Source organism: Nasonia vitripennis, chromosome 5 (genome assembly GCF_009193385.2).
Source record: "Nasonia vitripennis strain AsymCx chromosome 5, Nvit_psr_1.1, whole genome shotgun sequence".
NCBI classification, from domain to species: domain Eukaryota; kingdom Metazoa; phylum Arthropoda; class Insecta; order Hymenoptera; family Pteromalidae; genus Nasonia; species Nasonia vitripennis.
Genome location: NC_045761.1, coordinates 18705844 through 18724235, shown reverse-complemented (window position 1 = coordinate 18724235; position 18392 = coordinate 18705844). Strand labels below are relative to the sequence as shown.

The 18392-nt window shown below is 44.5% G+C and overlaps 1 protein-coding gene across 2 annotated transcripts in view; it reads left to right on the top strand.

The window, feature by feature from the left end:
* Window positions 1-17568, top strand: part of LOC100122363 (inhibitory POU protein) — a 37291-nt gene extending 19723 nt beyond the window's left edge. The window contains exons 3-4 of one of the 2 annotated variants that reach the window (XM_016986359.3): window positions 4930-5118; window positions 10723-17568. In XM_016986359.3, the coding sequence (XP_016841848.1) occupies window positions 4930-5118; window positions 10723-11499 (966 nt within the window). In that variant the 3' untranslated portion in view covers window positions 11500-17568. Of the gene's footprint in view, window positions 1-4929; window positions 5137-10722 lie in introns of both variants that reach the window. The other variant, XM_008205812.3, reaches the window with a different exon arrangement.
* Window positions 17569-18392: the final 824 nt, after the last annotated feature.

Genomic DNA, 18392 nt, shown 5'->3' with positions numbered 1-18392 from the left:
CGAACACCGATTTTCAGCCTCGAATATTCCCGTCGCAGCCGTAAGGTATACGCCAGTATACGAACGTTGCCGGAAGCTTCGGCGGTGCGGCGTCCGCGGAAAAAGCTAAAGCGACACTCGGGCCGTTTTATACGGCACTCAAGCTATACCGAGGAGGCAGCGCGGCTCCTCGTATATCTAAATAATCAATTTACTCCTCGGCCATAATCGTAACCGCGAGTTAGCGCGGTTTATGTCTGCGATACGCCGGGCTCGCCATCCTCCTTCCCGTGTACTCGAGAGCTGCTTCGTAAAGCATAAATATTATGAGGCCGTTTCGGCCGAGTGTAGCCCTACTGCGGTCTTACTGTCCGTGTACACGTGGATACGCAGTATAGCCGTCGCGCGATTTATCTTCGTTCGTGACGACTGCGAGACTCGTTTTAGTTTTATCGTTCTCCGCTGCTCGCTGCGGATTGTAGACATGCTAAATTCGAACTTGGTGTATAGCGAACTTCTGTAACTCAAAAAATTCCCGTCTCGAAACTTTGTTTCGGAAGTAAAAGAGCTTAAATACGTTTTGAGAGCGGCAGACAAAGGAATAAGCCGTCAGCTCCCGATTCATCCGCGTCCGACGATCCCGCAGACGTGCAGCGCTACTGCAACCGCATAAAGTAATTATCGATCTGTCAAAGGTGTCTGGCTCGACGCGACGTAATTCAGGCAGTAGTGTACAATCTACGCGTGTATATATAACTGAAAAAGCAGCCGGTTGCCATGTGGCGAGCGAAATAATTGATCAGCGCATCGTAAAATCGAAAGAGAGAGAGAGAGAGAGATGGAAGCTACTCCGACATGCAGACGACGTCTGATGCGCGGCACGCCGCCCCGACGAGCTGGCTGGAGATAATAATATTCGCGCGCTAAAAATCGAAAATCGTCTGCTCCGTGCGTTGAGACGCTGACTGGGAATCGAGTTAGGCGGAATTTTATAATGAATTAGGAGAATTTATAGATTCTCTCTGGAGTATTGGTTTTCGAGTAAAATTTCTAACATCAAAAAGTGAAAATATGATGGTTTTTCTAATTTCTAATTTTAACGTAGGCATACTTACAAGTGGACAGTTAAAGCGACGTCATCTCGTCACCGACCGTCTGAACACCCCATATCTGCTGCAGGTGAAACTAGGTGGCGCATAGGCACTTTTCCATTTCCCTCATAACAAATATGCGCGGCGAATCTAGATATAGTGCTGTGCGACCAATGATAAACCTGCCTTCTTTTGGCTCGGCCGCTCATGCTATAACTGCGCGCGTCTAAAGTAGCTTATTTAACAATACATTTTTAACATTACATTTAACTATGTTTTCGACTTATTTAAATAACGAAACAAAAAAGCACAAAGCAATCAAAAAAGGAAAAGGTAAACCCGCAAACGCACACATAAATTCGAGCGTCACCTGCATATTCTGCGGGAATTAAAAAATTCAAGCCTCTTTCATCGGCGCGTCTGCGGTCGGAGACGAAAAATCAGCCGCGGCATAAAAGTCAGGCAGGAGGTGAATGAAAACGAAAAAAACGCGGAATCTTTAATATGCGACGGACCGTAATAAACCGTCGGAAATTGATTAACCGCTTGCGCGCGCGAAGCGAGGAAATCAAATCAAGTCTCGTCGCCGCGACTGACTTTTTCGAAAGCGAGTATATAGCCCAGGCTACTGGATCGTCGCTGCCGTTTTATATACCCAGACCGCTGATTGCGAGAGAGACGACGAGGAGTTAACTTTTTTACGAAAATTCATTGGGTTTTCTGTGTCGCTCCGTCGCGACTGTCTGATCGGGGGAAATTTTTCATAATTGATGAGCCAGCGTCGCGCGGATGGCTTAATTTGACCCAATGCGCGCTGCTGCCGCTGCAGTTTGATCGAGTTCGAGGGAAGAGATGTAGAGGTTTTCGATATAAGCTCGGCAAAAATAACGCGGTGACTTTGTCTGGAAGAAAATAGTCGATGGCTTTTTAAACGATTTATACTACTGCGCGCTGTTACTCTTTCCAAGAGAAATACTTTATGTATACTTGGAAAAAACTCGGTTCTTTGTATTGGAGAATCGAAAAATTATCAGTGAATAAGGAAAGGATGCTTTTTGTAGATCTTCGAAAATAAAAGCTGAAAAACCGAGCTGCAATGTATACCGATGTCGGTTGAATAAATCGGTATTTCTAAAAGTTGGTTTCGTAGATAATTCCATTAACCAATGGAAAATAAATCATATCACAAACCTTCCGATAACTGCAATAGTCTGGCGATAAAAAGTATCCGCGCGGAAATTGACCCAATAATGCACTTTATCGCACGTATATCCACGCCACGCGGCTATAGTACAATTTAAAGCCACACTTTAATGTAATTTTAAGCGCAGTCGTTGCAGCAGCGAGTCTGTCGATATTCGACATCGATGGCTTCAATCATAGCGAATTCGGCGTAAAAATTTAACGAGGACCGTCTGGCGCATAAAAAGTTTAGCTTTAAATTTAGCGAACCACGCTGTACAAAACGCTATCGAGCGATCGAGCTGTGTACAAAGTTGTCTCTTTTCTTTGATTCCACATCGCCTAAATTCGTAATCAACCACGCACGCGGCTTAATTAATCGCTCGATAATCGGAGTAATCATCCGCGACTCGCTGCTAGAAATGAAAAATCACCGAAGATAGCCTGCAGAGCGGCATTTTTAATCGGCTAATGACTCGCATTATTCTCCCTTAAAATTCGGCTGCTATTGCTGCTGCGGCGCGACTTCCATTTTATCAACCAGAGGACCCTCGTCTCGCCGAGATAATCCCGCGAAAGCGAAACGATAAATCTCCCCGGCGCGAGCGAGCAAGCCGACCGCGCGGTAATTCAATCGTAATTGGCTAATCCTTAACGCGCCGCCCTTTTCTCCGTCTTCTTCTTCCTCCCGTGGAAAAATGACTCCATTAGCGCCGGCAGCAACAAGTCTCGCGCAGGGGGTGCTAACTGCCCCTTGGCTCTCTAATAAGTCCGATCTGTATCTCTCTCTCTCTCTCTCTCTCTCTCTCTCTCTCTCTCTCTCTCTCTCTCTCTCTCTCTCTCTCTCTCTATTCGGCGGTGAGCTGTTTCCGCATCCGTTTCCGCTCCTGAGCTCATACACACGCCCTTATATTGTGCGCTCATTTGTTCGAGAGTGCGTGCGTGTACGCCGAGGGTGTAGGTGTCTCGACTACGAGATTTATTGGCCCGTTAACAGAGTTAAGGCGCGAACTCGACTAAGAGGGTGCTTTTTCAAATCCTCCGCTCTGCTCTCCTGCAATTATACACTCTGATGATGCAGCCTCGCGTAATTTTTCGCTAATTAATCAAAGCTGGCTACGATAGGAAAGCACGGAGAGGAAAAAGGGAATCGCCCGGGAAACGGAGCTAGTGAAAGCTCCGACGGGCGGCGCCGGTGGGCGAGAGAGGAAGCTCATAAATAATCGAAGCGCAGCCACCCACCCGCGCCCGCGTTTTTCGCATGAAACATTGATCGGCTCCGGTGCGCGGACGCACTGAACACGCGCGTATCATCAGGTCGTAGAGTGCGAGCGACGAATCCGGGGCTAATCAATTCGCAGCCGCGATGTGTGCGGATATTATTTTGGGCTTTTTGAATTTCCCCGGCTTTTTCGCCGAAAGCTCGGCTACTTAGGAGAATAGACGGATTCCAAGGAAGTCGTTTATTATTGAACCGCTCTATCTTCTCGGTTCTCGCTAAACCTACTCGGCGATTATCTTTTCTCAGAAGCGCTCTGAAGCGAGTGTACATCGCGCTATTCAGGTGACTCTGGAATAGCAGCAGTTCATACGCGAACAAATCGAATTATCCGTATACCTATAGGATTCGGACTATAAGCACGACAATCCGAATCAAAACACGACTTATGATCAGTGGAACCTTTTTCGTAAATAATTAAAAAGCAGTCCCCTCTTGTCAAAGTTTTCTTGCCCCAAAACGCACTGCCTTCAAAGATCGTCGCACGAAAACTTGACATGGTTAATATTTCAGTACAACTGTATACGTCCTCCCCTCAAGCGAAATCGACTAACCCGAACGATATTTTTGAAGCGCCGTAAAATCAGGTCAACCCGCGGATCGCTCTCTAAAATTTGGGTCACGGATTTTTGTTCCTCAAATATGTAAATCATCTTCGCGAGCAATATACGCGGCGCTCCTGCTGTTATCGAATTAGCTGCAAGAGCAATTACTTTTTGTCCTCCGATTAGCTCCGTACTGCAGCCGCTAAATATACGCCGCATCAAATATAAACAAAATTGATTGACCCGACTTTGCGCGTTTTGGCTCAGGAGTGCGGCGCGCGATACCCGAACACGGTGAGCGTTTGATAAATAGAGCTCTATGTATAAAAGAAGTAACTCACGTTCATTAGACAAATTGCGAAATAGCGTCGACAACGATATATCGGAACGACTCGGTGCTAAGCGAGTCACAGCGCGTATTACTAATTCGCAGCCATTCGAGAGCCACGCGTACGTACACCTATACATTTATTAGCAATTTTTTCCGCTCGATACCTATAGTCATCAGGGAAACAATAAAATCGACGCGCCATGTCGTAACAGGTTTGTCATTGGAAGCAATATTCGAAAAGTGCGGAAACAAAAGGCGAAAATCAATTCATCAAACTGTCATAAATACGTCGCACGCGAGCGACACTATTATTATCGTCATCGAGATTTCCAGTGACCCCTAAAACGATATTCCATGTTGATTCTTCTCATCGAGATGACGATCCGAGAATAATACCCGGCGTCTCTCTTATACACACGCATATTATCGGAAAGGGGGGCAAACGCGACGCGGCAGACACCGACCCACATGTCGCATATCGTCGCGCAGCTTGTATAAAGCCAATGTATATCTTTGTTACAGGGCGACATATTCGGCGGACTGAACAGCGGTTTGCAAGACGGTCTGCTGTCGAGGGCGGAAGCTCTGGCGGCGGACCTCGGCAAGCACAACGGCGGCACACCTATGCCTCTGAAGCATGACCCCGTCTCGGTCTACCATCACGGGGCCCACATGCCAAGTCCCCATCACAACAATCGGCCGCATCATCAGGTACAGACACACTTCTTTGTGAGTTCAAAACTGTCATAATATACATATATACCTATATCTAGCTTTGAAGTGCATGCGAGTGTCTGGAATCGAGCAACTATATCTACACCGGTCTATATATACGTCTGCGCGCGAGCGAAATCCATCAAATCAAACCACGACGGAAGCGCATATCCTCCTCGCGCGCGTTATGTACGAGTAGTCCAACGAAAACATCAGCGGCGACATTAGCTCGGCGGTTCGCGTCGGACGACATCCGGCTGACGGATATCGACCATATTTATACACGCGCGCGCGCGCGGCCCAAGCGAACCGTGTGTGTGCAACGAGGTCGATACCGCGAGCTACCTGTGCACCGTCGAGGCATATGTGCACCCATTGAGTGCGCCAACCCCCTTCTCAACCTCCTAATACGCCGTTTCTATTTTCGTCCCGCGTCTATACCGAGATTGTTTTCCTGTCCGCGATGTACGACACTGTTCGAGAACGAAAACTTTTATTTTTCGCATTGAGAAGCTACACGCTTAGCCGACGGTGAAAAAAAAAGAGGAACGACACACCGCAGCAAATTGCTACAGTACACACGACACCGGACTCATCTGTCGCCCCCCTACATATGTGGGCGCGACGACTTGACCCTTTCGTATTATACACACGTTTTCGCGGTCGCTGCCTCACCCCCGTGTGTAACGCGTATGATGTCACAGATGGCATATCGTCGATTCAATATAACGTCGCGTTTAACGAGTTTCGTATACGTACACCACGCGTTGTGCGGAGAGCAGAGAAGAAGAGAAATGAGGGGAAGGGGGGGAGACGAGTGAGTCTAACCGTCCGTCGCGTCAGAGTAATGATGAAATATCGCCGGGGTTATCACCCCGACTCTCTCATTCATTTTCCACCTTGCGCTCGTTCTTGCTCTATATCGCCGTCATTTATTTCCGACGTCGTTTCGCGCCTCCGCGATCTTCTCGATTCGTTTCTCTGCACAGTTTTGTTCTTTTCCCGCAACGACGTGTACAACGCAGCCGGCGGTGCGAGAGTGTATCGATCGCGGTGCCAAACTCTCTCTCTCTCTCTCTCTCTACAAAATTACGCCACTCTCGCGCTCGCGTATTATACATATTTGCACGAACTTATTAATTGCACAAAGAAAATCAAACTCAAATTTGCCTTCTCTCTCCCACACACATACGCTTCTCCTCCCCTTCAATCCATTTTCTCATTAATTTCTTATTCATCCCCCACACATCGCTCCAAGCTAACTTTTACTCCGGGGAATCGCGACGCACATGTACGCAGGATCCCCTGCCGGCAATTCCCCGCCGAAAACGTTCACGTGCGCGCGAGTGTGCAGTACCGCATACAACGTCTCGTTGCTGCGCGATGATGTCGCTGCATCTTAGCCAAGAGTTTGCTGTAATTGGATGACGCTCCGAAGGCGATTGAACGAACTAGCTTGTACTAGGCGGTGCTTTTTTAAGATCGAAGGTATAAGGTGGAGTCGGAAGAAGGTGTGTGTACGGCGGTTATAAATAGAGATTATCCTTGGCTGTTGTCGCGTTCTTGCGGAAAGGAAAAACTTTGAGCTTAGCGGAAAATTTTCTTTTTTTAAATTGACAGTCTGTAATTTCACGCTATTTCTGGCTATTTCTCAAAGTCGAGCGTCAGATTTGTCAATGTGCTATTTTTTCAATATAAGTATACACTCGCGTTTGTTTGTCTTTATCACCGGATGTGGAAATTATCAACCGCTCACATTCGCAGAATCGTTACAACAATCGCATGGAATACTTACATTATTACTTTGTAAATGATTTACGAGCGAGACACGCGGGCTATCATTTATTCAAACGGGAAAAGACTCGTAAATTATTGTTATTATACTTATCAGACCTCGATAACGCGAGTATCTACACTAACGAAAATGTTTATGCGGACGGTTCATCGTTAACTTGCATGAATTAACCTTTGATGCGAATACTTACGATAATTTACGCAAACACGAACAGAAGAGTATATCGCGCGTACACGTGGAAAAAAGTTTCCAATAAATATAGGTTAATACAAGTAGCCGCAAGAGACAGATTTCAGCCTTAATAAATAATGTCACCTATAAGAATCGATGAGAACTAAAAATAGCTCGAGTGTTTGTACGCAGCGCAAGTTTGTAAGTTTGAATTACAATTAGCAAAGTTCCGTCAATGCTAAGGCTATATATGTACACGTTCGAGATTTTCGTAAATATCGTGCATCATTGATGAGACTATTACACGGCGGGAAAAAAATCGATTTGACGCACGCGGAGAGGTTTCAGAAAACGACATAGTTTTCAACAGCTCTGCGGAACTTTCTACGCGATCGTAGCGTATTTTCACGGTGACGGTTTTGACATTTTTCTTTTTCTTTTATTCGCAAAACACGTGCAATTTAAAAACTTCATCATTTCCTTGATATCACGCGCCACTTTTAATACGTTTGTTTTTAATCAAGCGACGAAAGCATTCACGAGAACTAGCACTAAATCAATTTCGGAAATTGCGCATTCATCAGATAACCTTAGACACGCGCATTGCCCTTATACACGTCCTTGCGTAATTCCCCGACGCACAAGTGCACAGCCGAGTGCGACCCTCTCTGCTGTAGTGTGCGGAAGCCGAAAACATCCAAGTTTACGTGTGAGCTACGATAACATCTTGTTTTCGATGATATCGCGGCCGTGCGCGAGCGCGATGTTCCTTTTTCTCCCCTATGCCGATTCGATTCCCTCGTATGTGGCATGTGCGTGTGCCAACGACAGGTTCCTCGAGGGCTTAAATAGGGCGATTGATGCACGGGGTGAAATTTAGTTCGACGAGAGAGAGAGAGAGAGAGAGAGAGAGAGAGAGAGAGAGAGAGAGAGAGAGAGAGAGAGAGAGAGAGAGAGAGAGAGAGAGAGAGAGAGAGAGAGAGTGGTAGAGGCTAAGCAATATGGGTGAGGAATCAGCAAGAATGCGGAGAGTAGGTGTAGTAGAACAAAACGCAATTTTATTGGACAGTCTCTTGAGTCTTTTGTATCATTTGATACCGCCTCGACAATACTGACGATCTGTGCGATACTGTGATTTATGTTTGCGAATCGCTTCATCGAATTCGTCGTTGAAGATATTTTTAGCTTTCACTTTTAATCCCAAGCGCCAACACTCAGACAATTCAGATTTAATTTATAACGATCAAAGGCCAGTTGAATAAATAAAGCTTATATCCGAATTAACGAAAAAAACGCTCGTTTTCATTTCTGCAAACAACGAATATAAAAACATAATGAAATAATTCAAACACTCGAAATAATTGCAGCCTATAAGTAATGCAGTTTAGAACGGTAAACAGTACTTATCGAGCTGGATCGATAAAAATTGAAAAAATAAGTCAAACAGCCGTTGAAAAAAAAGTTCAAGCCACTAGTTTCCACTTTCATTCAGAAACGCGCCAAGCCATAACTTCGTTACATCGCATCTCTCCCACGCGACTCTTCCTACACATACACGCACGCACTCGATACGCAGCCGCAGTCTCGAAACCGAAAAAAGAAGGCATCATCGCAACGGCCCTCTATAGAAAAAAACACAGCGCAGGTGCGCCAGCTGTCGGTGCATCGCGGGGGGAGTGTCAAGGGGGTGTGCTCGCGCAAAAAACGCAAGGGGAGCTCATAAATAATTTGCGAGGGGTCGCGAATAAGCCGCTACCGCTAGCCTGGCACGTGTTGCGTAATTATATATCGCGCGCTAGCGGCTACTCGCGCGTTTTCCTTTTCGCGGAGACCACATTTCCGGTTCGCCGGGGGGGGGGGGGAGGGGTGTTGCTCGCTTTTTCACTTTTCTGCGCGTTTCTCGTTTCGAGCGGTTGAACAGGTCGAGTCGGTTAATGTAAAGTGATATGATGTGCTGGTAATTGAATTTAATGCGAATATTATCGAGTTTGTCGGGGCGACTTTTTATTGGCTTCATTTTCGTGATTTGCGCGCAAGCTTTGTTTTCCAACGAATTATACATACGTGTGTTTGCTTTAACGTTGAAATGAGGAGCTGCGCCGTAAAGTTATACAGCTGTTTTTTCTAGTAATTGCTATAACATTATTTCGCCGAGGGAGTCTAATCACGTTAATTTACGGCGCGTAACTTCTAGTCGATTTTAAAACTACAAACTCCAAGTCGTTCGCTCTATAGATGCGCACGTGTGTGTATGGATTTCTGAAGAATATTAAAATCATGCCGCGACGTTTACGTTGAATGAAAGGACAAACAATTTTACGCGGCTGCGTGTGTCTATTGATCAATCGTACAGTATTCATATCCTATAAATATTTCGAGAGATTCTTTAGTCTTTTCGTACGTTTTTTTTTTTTTTTGTTTTGTTTTAATAAAGCCTCGTAAAACGCGACTTGACCAGCTGTAAATAACAAAACAAAATAAACTACCTTATGCCAAAAAACAAACACCATACAAAACCCAGAGGCATCCCGGCAAGAGTCGAAATAATCCCAGCCCAAGTCCCGAAGGCAATTAGCCCCGTGCGGTTGAGTTGCATGCGAGTGCCTACACTGCATCAGCGCCGCCGCACAGTGTATAGAGATCGAAAGGGCGGCGCGTGCCGCCCCGCGGGGAAGCCCCAGAATTCGCCAAGTGGATGCGAAAGAGCAATTCAATTATCGAGTCCGAGAGCGCCGCTACGGGGAATTATTACGCTCGAGAGAGCTCGTGTGTGTTATATGCGGAACCGAATAAACGCGGGAGTAGGATAAATAAGGCGGCTCGCCGGAAAATGGAATTTTGATCGGAGTTTAACGACTGGACTACTGTATTTGCTTTGACGAGTGTGGAGGATCTTTCGAGGCCGCGAGTATGATAACACAAGTGCGACGTTTTTAGGTTCTCATTTCGCCTCGAATCGCAAAACAAAATTAACCTCATACGCGAGCTCGACTCCCTGTCCATCTCTGTCGCTTCTCTAATTCAATTTGCACTCGCTGTATACGCACGCGAGCGGGGGTAGACAAGGGATAAATCGAGAGGGACGAGATGCGAGTCAGCCGAGTCATGCTCGCTCATTATCAATCGCTCTCTATTGACGTTATTTATTATTAACGCTGTCGCCCTCTGTCTCTTCCGTGCGCGAGCAGCACACATAGTAATAGTACGTTTTGACTAAGAAATTAATTTTAATCGACAGCGCGATGGTTGCGCTTTCCTGGCTCGCGATTAGGCTAATATTGTTCGCCTCGTGTTATTATATATAGGTATATATCTGTTGACGTTGCTCGAGCGCGATATCCTTTCGTGACCGCGGTGTTTGTTGAGTTTGTTAAATACAAGCGCTTATTAGAAGCGGCGACAATATAACGCACGCAGCTGTGGGAATTTCAGCGGCTGAATTTTTTAGATAGGTCAATGTTTTGAACGGGCGAAAATAGATCGTAATTTCCGGGGAGTCCCGTATAATCCCGCGTACGGCAGGATGTCGCGAGCGCTGCATGCGACTAAATTTAAAATAGAGAGAGAATATAGATGATAAACTCCGTGTCGTCGAGTATGGGCAATAATAAGAGACGATCGATTTTCTGTTGCAGATGAGCCACCCCGGCATGGAGTCGCTGGACATGCTGGACCCGGCCAACTCGATGACGACGCTGACGCCGATGTCTGAGGGCGCTGCGGGCGGCGGTGGCGGCGGCGGCGCCAACAACCCGGGACACCACGGCGGCATCCACGGGCCCTCGGTCTACGGCGGCATGAACGGCATGATGGGCCACCACCACCACCACAGCCAGATAGGCGGCAGTGTGCCCCATCCCCACCACCACCCAGCCATGGCGGCGGCGGCGGCGGCAGCGGCCGCTGCGGGCCTGCATCCGGATGCCGACACCGACCCACGCGAGCTCGAGGCGTTTGCCGAGCGCTTCAAGCAGCGACGCATCAAGCTCGGCGTGACGCAGGCCGACGTGGGCAAAGCCCTGGCCAACCTGAAGCTACCTGGGGTCGGGGCCCTCTCGCAGTCGACGATATGTCGCTTCGAGTCGCTGACCCTGTCGCACAACAACATGATCGCCCTGAAGCCGATCCTGCAGGCCTGGCTCGAGGAGGCCGAGGCCCAGGCGAAGAACAAGCGACGCGACCCCGACGCGCCATCTGTGCTGCCGGCCGGCGAGAAGAAGCGCAAGCGCACGAGTATAGCAGCGCCCGAGAAAAGGTCGCTCGAGGCGTACTTTGCGGTGCAACCTAGGCCCAGCGGCGAGAAGATAGCCGCGATCGCGGAGAAGCTCGACCTGAAGAAAAACGTCGTGAGGGTGTGGTTCTGCAATCAGCGCCAGAAGCAGAAGCGCATGAAATTCGCGGCTCAGCATTGACCCGAGGCCGGCTTGTGACAGCAAAACTGACTGTACCAGCCGCCGAGCCTCGAACCTAAACCTGAGCCACTCGGTGAGTACCAGGGCTGGCCCTGAACTGCCGATGCTTCGCTGAGGTGTACAAAGGTTCGATCCCACGGCGGATAACTGATCAGGTCTGACTCTGCTGTCACAGGCTCACGCGTCTGCAGTATATACAGTATACACGCGTCCGTCGCGCTTACTCGTCGTCGTCCTGTCTCGCTTGTGCTGGTGATTCGCGATCACGCGGAGCAGCGCTGCTCTCGTACATGGTTAGGTATCTCGAAAAATTCGCTTCTCTCGGGCACCGAGAGAAAAATTGCAAATCAGCCTCGTTCGGTAGCAGTCCCGTTTGGGCTTGATTACATTTCCGCGACGTTATCCAATTGTGGAAACGGCCCTTGCATTGCAGTACGTCGATTAAAAAGAATCTAGCTCGCAGGAAGCAACAAAAAACAATTTTTAAAACGCAATAACGACGATTGACTTTTGTGTACAGCGTCGCGCGGGCTAACGAGATTACGCTCTCGTGACCCGATAAATGTCAAAATTGTCCAGAGCGGCAAGTGAAATAACGAATTTCCATCCGCCGCTAACCCGATGCATTATATCCAATTCAATTTTCGTCTCTACGTAACAGCGCACTAACCAACTTCGAACTGTATATAAAGTGCACTCGAACGGCCATCGCGCGAGGCTCGCATTAATAAACAACAACAACAACAAAGAAACGCGTGGACAAATCGAGTCCGGCCTGCGACGCGAAGCAGCGAATCGATGCGGCACGTGTGTGCGATCGATCGCAGATTTTATAAATAGCGAGAGTGCGCGCGAGATACCACGACGCGGCGAATTCGTGTGTGCGCGCAAGGACGTGAACGCGCGCAACTTACACACAATCGATGAGTCACGTATTATTGTGTCATCTCGCTCTAGTATCTTATAAGCTCGCGAAGCTTTGGTTAGATTTATGATCCGAGAACGAGGTTTTTTTCGGAGACGCGTATGCACCGGACAAGGTTAATCGATTCCGGACTTTTTTCGGCCACGAGATACGGGAGGGACTAATTGAATCTATTATTGACGGATTATTATCGCTTTGAAGGGAAACGAGAGCACTTCTTTTTTCTTAAATTTTGATGACCTGATTATGTTGGGCTTATCGGATAATAATACTCTTTAATTTATTACTCATCGTATCGTAAACAAACAACGCAGTGCAAAGGCTGCTGACACGTGTCCGGAGACTTTGAACGAATCGATAACATCGGAATCGGACGTGTAGGCGAATTTTTCGAGAGCTATAGTTCTAAGCGCTGTGTAGGAATGTCAAGAAGGTGCTGCGGCAAGTGAAATAACCGCGTGGGGCGAAGCAATACGCACATACGACGATAGAACAACGAACAGTAATTGAAGTGCGACGAGGACGAGAGGAAGAAAAAAAGTAAAATAAAGTAAAATAAACAATTTGGAAAGTACAACTCGAAACATAACTTATGTAGTGTAAAACCGTATAACTATTGTTATTTGGAGTCTCGATGTAAGCCGGCGACTCTGGGAAAGTGATATTAATCCTAATTGACTACGAACGTGTGTGCGGTGTACGAAGGAATAACCCGAAATAGATGAAAACTTCGTGTGAATATTGCGCGCGTTATAACGATTATAAAAAAAGAGAGAAGAGAATTATAATACCGAACATGTGCAAAGCAACGAAGCGAATAAGTACGTACCGCGTATTATACGTAGGAGCAACGCAACGAGTTATATGGAGTATATAATATACAGACTTACACATACACGCGAACACAGACACACATAGACCCGCGTCTTGGGGAAAAAAGTGAGTTTCAGACACAAGTAGTGATATCGGACAATCAGTGAACAAGACTGTATCATATCATAAAAAAAGAGAGAGAGAAAGAAAAAACGAAGCAATACCCTTAGAATTATTATAACGTCGATGCTGTAATTGATTATGAAAAAGAAAAATGAATAAACGAAGATGCGGACCGCGACCTGGCTTCTTTTCCCACCAGTGATCTCAAAAGATAAAAAATTATAGAGAGAAAGCCTATGGTACCTTCGATCATCTCATCGCCGACGAACGAGTATTGATATATTGCGAGATCTCGACGGAAAATCGAGATAAGCGTGCGAGGTATATATATATATATATATATATATATATATATATATAAATATATTATATATACGCATCCACCATCGATTATTATTGCCATTATTATTGCGAAAGAGAAGGAGCGGCTCGCGCGCGAGTTCGACTATAAAGACGATTCGTTTGTACACACCCCGGAGCCATCCACTTTTCCACCTTTTTCTCGTACGGTCATCATGTGTATACCCCCCCCCCCCCTATACCGTGTACATGGAAATACTGCAGCCGACATCATTTTTCCCCCCCTGGTATCTACTATCGTTCGTGTTGTACACATCTCCGTACGTCCCGAGTACATCGAGAAAGAAGAGTATGATTATTATTATTATTATTATTATTATATAAATATATGTATATGTATATTACGCATTTGTAATCAGGCGCTCGTCGTTTATACTCGACACTCGGGCGCGTCTTTATTCCTTCGAGGGACGGATTGACAGTCAGAGAGAGGACGGGTCGAGCTTTTTTAGCGAGAGGCGAGACACGCCAGCAATCCGAGAGAGAAAAAGTTGTAGCTCATTTTTAAAGTTGTACATAATGTAGAGACTAAGTATTTTCTAGGGGAGGATTTCGAGTGAAGGTCGACGACGGCTTACATTATATTATAGTCTAATTTCGAGCGTCGACGCAATCGTGTAAATTTAGGTAGTCAAGGAGATTTAATGAAAAAAAAATACAGAGGAGTGCGAGGAAATTATTAGTGCAATATAGTCATTAGCTATACACGTCTCGAGAACGTCTTGTTTTTATTCCGCGGTTTCGCGGATGCTGGAAAAATTCAAGGAACGAAGTAACGCTTTTTTCAATTTCGACGATCTCTACTTATATAAATTTAATTCAGTCTCATTTCTATACAACTGGTTATCTATATGTATGGTGCTATTCTTTCGAAAATGCTTATGAATATAAAAAATTCTTTGCAATTGTATACAGCGTGATAAAGAATTGTCTAATTTTTTCAACTATCCGCGACTGCTAATCGAGTCTCGATGGACCTCGTTCTCGCGCCCTTTGATCCTTCAGCGTTGATCATTCGAGCGTCGATTGGACACTGGATACGCAGCTGTCGAACCATTTCGACAGATAGAAGAACGAGGATAAGAGGGATGAATTGTACAAAAAAATATTTTGTTGTTGTATCGTGGGCGTGAACGGTTTTTTTCGGAAAAAAAAATAAGAGACAAATTATCGACTTTATTATAATAATAAATTGCATGCTTGTTGAAACTTGCGCAGTTCGAATTTTATAAATCGTACCTATGGTCTATTATAAAAAGAGAGAGAGAGAGAGAGAGAGAGAGAGAGAGAGAGAGAGAGAATGATGGTCGACGGGATTGATGATCGACACACTTTTTTGTCTGTACGTACATATGTATGGGAGGATCAATTTTTTTTTCTCTTTGTTGAAGACGATTTTTGTAACATAATTGGTATGTACTCGTACTATCGAAAGCATCGATCGCAGCTGAATATTTCACTAATAGACTTATATTGTACAATTGAGATCGCGATGTGTATCTTCGTGGGGAGAAATATTTTTTTCAAAAATTCAACGACACACTCCTGTGGCAAACGAGAGAGGAAAAAAAATGTAACGAATTTTATAAATATCATAGATAATCACACCGCGCGAACACCGGCTTTTGCGTATAATAAACTAAAAGAAAACATAGAACGTATTAGTGTAACCATGTAGAAGTATTTAACGATAGAATTTAACCTCACGTACCTTGTTTCTCGATTACATTTGATTTTTCTTTTAGTTTAGTATACTCCATAGACAGACGACTTTCAGCCATCTTTTGCGTCAAAATATTTTTCCCTACGTTCTATCGAATGACGAGTAATTCTGTAGGCATTCAACACAGGGTAACAAGTCATTATCGGCGTAACGCTTCTAACAGTACCTTTATTATTGCATACATGTATAAGCAGCCTTATAATACGTGCAGTTTTAATCTCATTGTTTCTCTGAGGAAAAATAAAAATAATGACATTACACGTCGAAACTTAATACTCGATCTTGCAATTGCTTATCGGACGATATTTCTTCGTTTTTTGAAAAGTATAAATATTTTAAATATATGAACGAGAAAAAAAACGAATTTGTGATTCTGTATACTTTAGTATACATTTTTAACGAATTTAATGATCTCTTTTGTCATAACGCAATATATATAATGAAGCCCAAAGAGTTCTGAGAAGAGGATGAAATCTAGTCGGTAAGAACCAAAAGTATTAGACACTCGGCTTAAGGACCTGTGTACAAAGTTTCACGAAATCGGCAAACGACACACACACACATACACACGAACGGAGCTGAGTTCCAAAAAGTGGACGAAACTCAAGCATCCGCGCTGTTAATTGTAAGTTGCGACGTTTCTACTCGAAAGAGGCGTTGAATAATAAACGGGAGAATAATACCAGAAGCCAAAATGAATTGTTACGCGTTACGGGTCTTACTCGTAAATCCATCGAGAGCACTTAGCATTTGTGTTGTTGTGTTTCTTTTTCTTTATTTTTTTTTTATTCATCGTTTCCATCGCATGGGCGAGAAAGCTTATTTTGCATTCTTCATGGCGGTTTTTTCCCCCGAAAAAATCCAACCACTCTTTGCGTATACATATGTATAGTTGCGTGTAATACTGTTGAAGATTATTCGTTACAACACTTTCGTCCGTGAAAATTCTGTGCAACTTTTATCGCGCAAACGCGAATCGAGCTAAAAGCTTCCGCACGTCGAATATCGCCCGCAGAAATACTTTAAACGAAAAAGAATCTCTTTCAGCAGATAATGTAAATACATGAACGTTATTTTGACGACATATAGACAAAGGCATCTCAACAGTTTTGCTTTGTTCAGACACTTGTAAGCTTTGACAAAGCCGAACACAAAATGTATCGCGTGAAAATGAACGACATTTGTTACATACAACGACATTCTCTCTTCTATTTTTCGTTATACTATAAGACAAAGCCGATAGCAGAAGAAAGAGTTGAGCACACTGCAGGAAAACAAGAACCCTCTGAATGCCATATGTATTGTAAATCGTGCGTGCGATTAGCGAGTAAGATTCCACTTTTTAAGCGACATAAGAGTGTAATGAAGACATATCATAAAGAAATAAAGAAAAAAAAATATTAGTTGAATTGCCTGAACAGCGTAGAAATTTAAATATAAATATTATACATATATTGCGAATGAGAAAAAGAGGTTAAAAAAAGAACAACCGTGTGCGAGCCATTGCGCGCAATCTCGAGACGAGACTGCAGTTATTTATTATTATTATTTTTATTATTATCATTATAATTATTATTAATATCGTAACTTCGTGCGTATAAATAGCGTTTCTTTATAGGTGGTCGATTAGCAATTTTTCACCAAAGATGGCATTCAGCGAGCTGCTCGAATTACGTCTTGAATCTTCTCGGAGTGAAAGTGAAGCGCTGCACACGACGCACAGACTGTCACTCTAGAGTCGATTCGTATAGAGTAATTGTACGTGAGAATAAGTCGTTAAACAGTGAACGTTGAGTTTTTTGCTCTCTTTCTCTCTCGCTTGTTCTCGCAGATGAAACTCGTGCTTTTTTCTCTATATATGATATAGTTGTTGTGAAAAAGTGTGAAGATGAGAGAGCGAGAAATGCGTTGCGCGCGGCGATTTTCGTCTCGAGTTTGCGCGTCGATCGCGAGAGAATTATATTGATAGGCGACGATCGAGCAACGAAACGCTCATCCATTATTGTACATATCATGTGCCATAACTCATTTTCCATACTTCGTGTCCAACTTTGTTCCAAGTACCTACTCAACTATAAATAATATAATATAATAAAATAAATCTCGATGTTATTGATAAAAAACACGCATTGGTCTTCTCTCATTTACTCGACAACCTTCCACCTTGTTACAGATTTTATTTTTATTTTATCATCGGGAATATTGCGTTGGAACAATCATCTTCATGGTCTGAGATATTACGGATTTCTTTGGAAGATCTAAAATACTTCGAGACTGATAAAGTATACAAGAGAGACGGCGCGCCGTCTGGTGTGCACATTTTTAATAGAGTGAAACATTGATGAGCTAAGATCTATTGTCATTCAGCGGAGCAAGCTTCGCCATTAAAATGCAGACACATGCACTTAAATTTTGATTACATTGGAAAATCCGCGTCTATTTCTATTTATACGGCTTGTATTTCCATCGCGATTTTTCAGAGCAAATTCGGATATAGCTGCACCCCATGGTCACCGGGCAGACTTCTTCGAATGCCTTCATAGTTATATACGCACTTGACGACAGGCGTGATTTCAAATGCACACGGAACGAATTAATTATTCACGAGTCCATTATAAAATCTAGAACTAGATGACGGGATAAAATCTTGGCCAATTTGCAGTTTTTATACGGCCTCATTACTTATGAATTAAAGGAGAAGGAGATTAACTTCGCTATCGCTGAAAAATTTTCAAGTTATAATACGAGTACGTAAAGTAATCAAGTAAATGGAAATTTTTCTCGATATGAATTACGGGGTATGCGCGCACATCTGGAGCGAAAATGCATACAAGCAAGCATCTGCGGCGATAAATCAATTAAATCTAAAATTGAAGCCAGTCGGGTGTCTAGACAGAAGATTCCACAAATGTAAGTCTGGATACTTATGTATTCTACTGTAATGAATTC